Genomic DNA, 8873 nt, shown 5'->3' with positions numbered 1-8873 from the left:
AACGCCGTGTGCTTCTGAAGAGTAAGGTTCTCTGAAAGTCACGCGCATTTATTATAAAAAAAAAAAATTCGAAAACACTATAAACAAAATGTCTCTTTTTGACGTATGATTCTACTGATGTTTCTATTTTTGATCAACGTATCCTCGATGTGATGCTGTACCGAATTCCAACACCAGTTTAAAAAGTTTTGAATACCTTATACGGGACGGTTTCAAGATTGTTTTAGTGTTTTTGAATACAATTATCTCTTGTAAAGCTATTACACTGCGTCATATTTGCAATTTTAAAAGAATGAAAAACTGTCTGAAATAGTTCAAGATATCTGCACAAAGTAACAATAAAGAGATTTTAATGGAATAATAATATAACTAAGCAAAGGCAATATAAAATCAAAGCTTTCTAAACTTATCTATAACAACCTAGATTGTTATATAGATAAGTTTAGAAATCTTTGAAGTATTTACATATTAATATATACTCTTTCATTAGTTCACTAAATGAGGAAATTGAGATCAAAGCCACAAAAATCAAAATCGACACATTGATTACTGCATGGGAGAATTCTTAATTTTTTTCCATAAATAGTCAACTAATTAAACATTATATTGTAGGCTTCAACTATAGCACAATCGTTATAAAATAAAACTATATACATAATGTAATCCTATACTTGTGACAGTACTACGACAGTTCCAGCGCTCTCAAACTTATCAGTCTTTGATTTAGTAAATGGTCTACAAGCCAATCCGCTCTCTGTGGTCTGATACCGGGCCCCTTATATCCAAGAGTCTATAGCCCAAGTCATTGTTCCGAAGAATCCACTTATCATATTAATGGGAAATATTTATCACACTGTCAAATGTTTATTGTTTCAATTTTTAAAAAAATGCTGTCAATTGTGTTCTTTTCTGATACATAATACGCTGTGTATTCCAAGCAATGATTTATTCTCCCATTCTTGTTTACCACATCAAAGCCAACAGGTGACTTATCAAGCACCTAATCAACACTGACTGTCTCTAACCAATAACAGCATTTCTTATTTCCAACTTGTTGTTTACTTTCTATTTCTTCTTTTACTTCTATTATACATGTTCTTCAATTCCACAGTAAAAAAAATGAAATTTATGGACAATTTTTTATTTAAAAAAATTAACAAAACACTAAGAATCGTTATTTTAACAAAAAAAACCACTTGCATGGAATTTATTGCACAAAATATTTCAATATTCTCACATAAGGATAAAAAAAAAAAAGGAATACTGCATGTGAAATTCTTAAATAAACAATGACCTTGCTAATGTTTGAAAACTTCAAGACATGCAACTTCATCTTATGTAAAGTCAATTATTTTGTTTTTAAATATATTTGGTATAGTTTAGTACAATGTACAAGTGCACAAATGGAATTCGTAAAGGAAATACTGAAAAACAGGATGTATAGGCACTTTGATCAGAATCTAGTGTACAAAATGTCATTTAAGATAAGTTTTAACTACAGTAAGCCTAAGTTATTTTGAACAATTCTAGGCAATGGAAACTTGATGTAGTCAACAGGAATTCATGGATAATATGCATGCACTGATAAGTAAAATAAAGCCAACATGAGAGATTGAAAACATAAATACCATTCAAGAATTCTACAACAACCATAAAGAAAAAACGAACAGAACACAAAGAAAGTCCTGGTGGTAGGGTAAATAGCAGTACCGATTGTTGACATGTCCACACAAAAACAAAATCAGTGCAAAAGACTTCTCAAAACAATACATGTAGTATTCTTCTAAAAACAAACAATGTCTTTATAATAAGCTTATGAATATTCAACAACCAAATCATCTTACTTATATGTTTACCTATTGTCACTTATGTTTAATTGTAACTGTATTTAAATATTTGTTTTTCGTTTTTGTTTGCAATAATAAATGCATGTATTTGGAGCACAAACAATTCTATTGTCAACAGGAGATTGTGAAATTCTAATCCCTTTGGCAATTCACCTCTGACATCCAGAGAAATCGGAATGTAACGACTGCATTCATCTGACAGTTTCCTTGATCTTATATAATAAATTTTAACACATTGCAAAAATTGAGCATGGACTGGAATATTAAGCCCTAGCTGCTCGCATATTATCTCACTAACGCGGTACAACACATCTAAACTTGAATGTCAAATATCTATAAATGTACAAAATGAATCAAAAATGTCAAATATCTATAAATGTACAAATTAGGTCAAACATCTACTGAGAATGAGTTATTGCTGGTTAACACTTGGTAAGACAGTTCCATCTGGTGCATGTTTAACATGATGTTTATATAATATAATCACACAATATCAAATATAAAAAGGTTAATAACTCTGAAGGCAAAAAAACCCCTATTTTTGGCATGATTAATTAAATCACATTATATTGATCGACACACCCCTTGCATATCTGTCAAACAAGGAATGTCACAACATCTTGGGGCATCCCAACATTGTATAATGTCATGTATATGGATATTAAAGTTAAATAAGTTAATGAGCAATTAATAACATGCATCACAATCTGTATGACTAGCCAGTAACACATGGTTGTTTGAAGGACCTAATTCATCGGTCAATGTTGTTTGGACTTGAGGTAAATTTTGTAGAACACTTTGCTGGCCCCTCGCACCATCAGAAAAAGCCAGTATAGTTGGGGGACCAGGATCAGCAGACAGCCCAGGTTACACTTGAGGGGGATATGTACAGGCACCTGAGCCAGGGGGAGGCCCGCATACACGGCATACCTCCAGTATAGGAAGGGGAACACCAGCACCCTAGAGACGAGGAAGGAGCCGATCATCAGGAGACCCACGGCGATGTAGTACCACGTGTGCTTCATCTGTAGCTGTAGAACAAGGAACGCAGACCTCAAGTCAATGGAAACACAGTACTGTAGTTTCATAAATATAATTCATACATGGGCATCAATTTTTTGTGGATTTAAAAGAAATTTTAATACACAAATTTGAGAATACCTTATTCCATGGAGAATACTGTAGAATATCATTTAAATTTGTGGGGGCCAATTTTCGTGGATTTTTGGCTGTTTGCTTAATCGTTGGGATATTATTAAGGTCTTTTCGTGGATGTGTTGATTTTCAGTTTTAGTAAGAAAACTCTTTCAAAACTTGTTTTCGTGGAGGGCGTAAATTTGTGGGGGGAGGGCTACCCACGAAAACCACAAAAATTGAGCCACCGCGAATTCTAATGATTCAACAGTAGTCCTACCCATTAAAATCTGTGTCACATCTCACTTTGATAAACGCTTAAAATTGCTGTCATGACCAACAATGAACTCCACAAAAGTTGGTGCACAACAAATACCAGTAATGACAATTTCCAAAAAATCCACAGAAATAGTGATATCCTTTACATCATGTACATGTATACCACATAGCATGCATTGCTTCACATTCATGTGTCTTATTCAGTTTGAAAAGTATGATCATGATGATGAGAAAAAAATTAATGCTGCAAATTTTGTCAATTGAATACATGATTTACATGCATTCTATAAATGCTTGTATGATTGATTGATTATGTTCTTTGAACTGCAGGTAATTATATAAAATGAAGGCTGTATAAATTGGATAATCTAATTATTGCATTGTATTGTACGTATCAGCTAGTCATTTATAGGTCCACAATATCTTCAAATGTTGGAGTCTTCCAAATAATATCTGTGCGAGCATGATTTCCTCTATTGAATCATTAATAAAGACATTGAAGTCATACGGTTCAAACCTCAATTTTAATTCTAATTTTGATTGATTATTGATCACTTATTGATGACACACAAAGAACAGCTGCTTTGATTATAATTTGGTTAATGTAGCATGATCAATCACTCTCTAATTAATGATCAGCAAGTATAAGAGACATAGGATTGAACCTTATCTATTTCAGTAGAATGAATGAATCTCTGACAATCATTGAGAAGTGACTAATAAGCCACATATATCCATGGAGACAAATCCCTTTTTTTTCATTAAGTTTATCCACAAGCTACCAAATTAGAAAAAAGATAAAATGTACAAGAATTTGACATCTTCATTAATGTGATGGAATAACTATTGATTTATGCCCTGCCTATAAAATCATTTACTTTCATGAGTTTTAAATTTTGTGGTTTGAGAAATAAAGGTAAAGACCAATATAGGATCAGGGAGTTTTCATTTCCAGGTTTACAATACATGTATTAAAAAATTCTTGTACATATGAACTATACTGGTCCATACAGTGCTATTGCACCAATAGTTTTCCCATGTACATTATCTTGTTTGGTATACATGTAAGTAAACTACATTATCTTTATAATATCTACCCTAATCATAATTTCTGTGTTTACTGCCTGTTTGATAATCTCCCTCCAAGAAAGCAGTGGAAATTATTCTCTCCTGAAGGAATCACAAAATTTATGTTGCCCTCAACACCTGTCAATATCTATGACAGAAACTATATGTTATTTGTACTTCATTCGATAATATGTCAGCTGATTTACATCACTTGTATTCCTTAACATATATGAAACGGTGATTTATATAATACCTTGTGGTCTTTAGTTAACACCAGCTGTACATCCCTTTCCAGTGAGCAGAAAATGTTATATATAGCATAAAGTTCTATAATTTTGTCTTTCTTCCTGTTATTTGATTTGATGGCTTCACAGGTGACTGACTTACCTGAGCTAAAATCATTCTTGCCGAGATAAATGGAATGGTAAATTCACACATATACAAAACTCCAACAAAAAAGTCTCCAAGACCTCTACGGAAAAACTGAAAGAAATGAAGCATGCTAGTTACTGAAAATATCTTACAAGGTAATTAATGTACAGTACATGTATGCATACTGTAAAGCAACTTTTATTCAAGTGCGAGAAATTTTTGCAGATTCTTGAGAGCCTCATCGTTGCAAATATTTCTCCCCATGAACCAGTCCTCAAATTTCTGTGGTGTTTTATTTTCCAGATAATGTACATCTTTGACATGAAACCTAATTGCCGCAAACCAGTTAATCTCCAGTAAATCGAGAAATAAAGTTATCGTGAATAAAGGTGTACTGCATGTATCTCAATTTCTTACTGTCTTTACTTACATGATGAAAGTTAGAAAACAACTATATGTACTTGCATGTTTCTTGTATATGAACAATTATATCATCATCTATGTACAATAATATTTATGAATACTGTCAATTCCTTATATTAAGCGAGTACTTATATATAATTCCATGATCCCGCTGTTTTGTATCAAATCGCAAAAATATAAAAACCTGAACAGGTAACCTTTATCTATTTTTCTTTTAGTTCCCAACTCTTAGAAAATAATGGCGAGATTTATAATCCGCAAGGGGTGCTTCTCGTGATTTTACGCAGATATAAATTCCTTACATTTCATAAGGAATTTACAGTATATCATCATCTTTCTACAATACTTACAATTATTGAAGGGAACAAGATCAGTGGTAGAAGAAGATGATGAACTAGCATAGCCTTGGAGTTTACAGCAAAATGCTGAAGTCGATGTAAGAAAGGTTGGGTTTGAACCTCAGGCTTGGTATGAATATAAGTATAGTACATAGCAACAGTATCATAGGAGAAGTAGGGCATCCCAAACACTGCATAGGTATTGGTCAACCAGTGTCTGAAACAAGAAATCAAGAAGTTACTGATTCAAATTAATTACTGTCCAACCTCATTTTGTAAAATTATGCCAGATTTGTTGAGTTTACTTTCAGACACTTATATACATGTATATATATATACCAGGAGCCTCTTAAGCAAACAATTGACTAATGATTATCAATGCTCCATCATTTATTAAATTATTCAATCTTAATATTTAAACTTCCTAAATAAAATAAATTTTGAAGAAATAACAAAGATATGTATACTCATAGATCAATAACATATGGAAATGAAGAAAGGACAGAAATGCTGTCAATGGGAACTTCCCCAGAAGTTATTTAGTTTAATACATGCGCAGTATTCTCATTTTAAGCCTTTTCACTGTGTACATGCGACTATCACAGTAAGTACACTTTTTTAAGTGCCACAGTCAAGTATCTAGGGCCATGGTAAAATTTTCCATGCCACAGTCATTACTACATTAAGAGAGCTAGATGGTTGTGGCCATTTTTAGCCTAAAATTTACTTTCTTTAGATGAAGAGCTCTGTATAAAGATATAAGAAAAATGTACAAATTTTTTTAAAACTAAAATTATTTGGATAAATTATTTCTTCACTAAATGATAGTCTATGACCAAAAATATCATATCTAAAAGTTTTGCACCGATCTGATGCTTAATTTGTTGACCAAGGGGCCTCTTCAATAGAATTCATTGTTAGAAGCGAGATCAAAGACTAATGTCCGAAAAAAAAACCCCTAAATTTATATAGTTTGGGGAAGGGAGGTTAATTTATGCCATCCTTCATCCGTAATTATACATAAACATGTCAATATTTTGCATGGGAATTTACATTAACAAAAATCAGTGTATATTTTTTATTTATAAATAAAAAATATATACTAGGATGCTATTTATAGTGTAATACTTGTAAGAATTAAGTTCTTGATGATAAAAAAAATTGACATTCATATCGTTTTTAACGGGAGCGATGGGGTACTATTAAAATAAAATGGGTATTAAATTTGTTTTTTCTCCAGATATTGAACTTTTAAACCCACTGTTTAATCAATAAATCACATTTTGATTGGATTTCAGATGCAAAAGATATGTCTGCCATAAATTCATGGAGGGCTCATCACAGTGTAATATAAAAAAATTATTACCGTACATGACATCGATGATTTCAACGTACTGTATATTGCATCAAACAAAATAAAATGTTTTTAAAATGCTTAGATATCATGTCTAAAAATAGTTTGTTTATTCTACATCAAAGGCAAAACTCTTCCATGTGCTGGGTATAGAAGTAACTTAACAGGTACACTCCTAACTCATTATTTACCATACAGGCATACAAATATTCTGTAAAATTTAATTAGTGAATAAATTTGGTAGACTTCTCCAATTTTATGATTTGTTTGTCTAGCAAATTAACATGATGATAATTTAAATGAGGGGGAAAAAAAGAGCAAAAAAAAAATACCAACAAAACAAACCTGTTGTCTAGCACCTGTATTCTAGAAATTCAAACTCCTATTTCAGCAGAATGAAATAAGCTGATATCATGATGTAAGCAATGTTTTACAGAAATCTGATATCATTTAATTCAAGGAAACAAGTAAAGCATATTCATATTTTTTGCGAGATTATATATGGAGAGGCATCCTCAATCAGCTGTCAGCCAAGTTAATACATAAATTTAAAAAATGTCTTACAGGGTAATTGAAAGTAATAACAATTTTTTTTTCTTTGTTTCAAAGCAGATTGTACTACAAAAAGTCTGTACACTGGCTGGAAATTTATCAGTGAAATACTCAAATCATCTTGAATCCCTTAATGATACACACATACTATTATACAGATGCATGTAGCAAGACTAAAATAAATGCAGATTTTGCCATCAACTGAAAAGTACGTCACCAAGTTTGAAATCTTGATTTCCTTGTCTGTGAAGGGACAACAAAATAAACAATTCTTAATGGGTATAAGCATTCATCTGTTATGTGCATTGGTCTGTTATTAAAAACATCAAAACAAAATATATCATGTAAGTAATTTACCTATTATTAACATGATTAAGTATAAATACTCTGGTAAATCAAATTTAGGAAACTGACATCGATATAAAGTTTACCTGTCCATCATGATATCTTTCTGACATTTTACTGCAATGATTAAACCAACTACTGTTGCTGTGGCTGCTTGAATACTTGATACACATCTATCAAAAAAAAAACAAATGGTTTTTATATTTGCCAATAAGTAATAAATACATATACCGACATTAATAAAGCTTATTTAAAATTAAAACTTGGGTTTTTATTTTATGGCACCCAAACACAATTATGAAAAAAGAATACATATCAAGCAAGATTATAAAATTTATCGATTACTGGCATGCAACCAGTTCTTGCTGAGTACCCTTTCTCACCAGTGCATTGTTATTTACGTCATTTTTCGTGTATAATTTTAAGTGCTGATAAAATGACATATCAAACAATGCACTGGTGAGGAATGGTACGTGCGATAAATGGTTGCACGCCATGAATTTAAAAAAATGTTTCTTAATATGTCCTGGAGATCCTAACATCAAGCTGCTGAAAACATGTCAGAGTGTAGGCATATCTGGAAAAAGCTGGTGTAAGGTACTTTTATGCTTCAATAGATTTCAATAGTTTAACATAAGATAAAAAGAAACTTGAGACAGGTTATAGTAGCCATGTTCCGGATGTTAACATCTTACAATTTGAACAATCCATAAACATAACAAATTTTGTGCAATTAATTATTTTTAACACGACAGTTTACATGGTTTTTAACCCATATTTTGACCCCATTCTTACATATTAAACAACACACGCAAACATACACAAAACATAAATGAAACACATAAATCAAAAACTAACAAAGTAAATTTCGGGGCAGGAGGGTGTTCTACATTTTGCAATAACTTTGACATCTAAAATTAGACATCCGTCTATCTCTATCACCAAATATGTCTATTAAAATCCAAATATTGATGTCACTTATACATACTTTTCAGTTACATTATGGACGTCAGCATCAGTAAGTCTGGAGCCAAAAAACGCGTAAAGAAGATATCGAATAATGATAAAACATGCAGGAAAGAATATGGAACCGCAGACGAAAACGCCTAGCTCCTCCATATTTGTTGATACCTACCATCGACTAATCAAATGTATCGTAAG

The 8873-nt window shown here is 31.8% G+C and overlaps 1 protein-coding gene across 1 annotated transcript; it reads right to left on the bottom strand.

Annotated features, from left to right (window-relative positions):
- Positions 1-582: 582 nt before the first annotated feature.
- LOC105343963 (ceramide synthase) lies at positions 583-8857 on the bottom strand. Its single transcript, XM_011451502.4, has 5 exons — positions 8701-8857; positions 7799-7885; positions 5474-5678; positions 4716-4811; positions 583-2878 (listed from the first exon to the last, which is right to left on the bottom strand). Exons 1-5 carry the CDS (start codon positions 8829-8831, stop codon positions 2606-2608), a joined length of 792 nt encoding a protein of 263 aa, XP_011449804.1. The 5' UTR covers positions 8832-8857; the 3' UTR covers positions 583-2605.
- Between the last annotated feature and the right edge of the window lie 16 nt (positions 8858-8873).

This window comes from Magallana gigas, chromosome 3, assembly GCF_963853765.1.
Source record: "Magallana gigas chromosome 3, xbMagGiga1.1, whole genome shotgun sequence".
Classification (NCBI taxonomy): Eukaryota; Metazoa; Mollusca; class Bivalvia; order Ostreida; family Ostreidae; genus Magallana; species Magallana gigas.
Note: the sequence above shows the minus strand (reverse complement) of the source record. Positions and strands in the feature narration are given on the sequence as shown.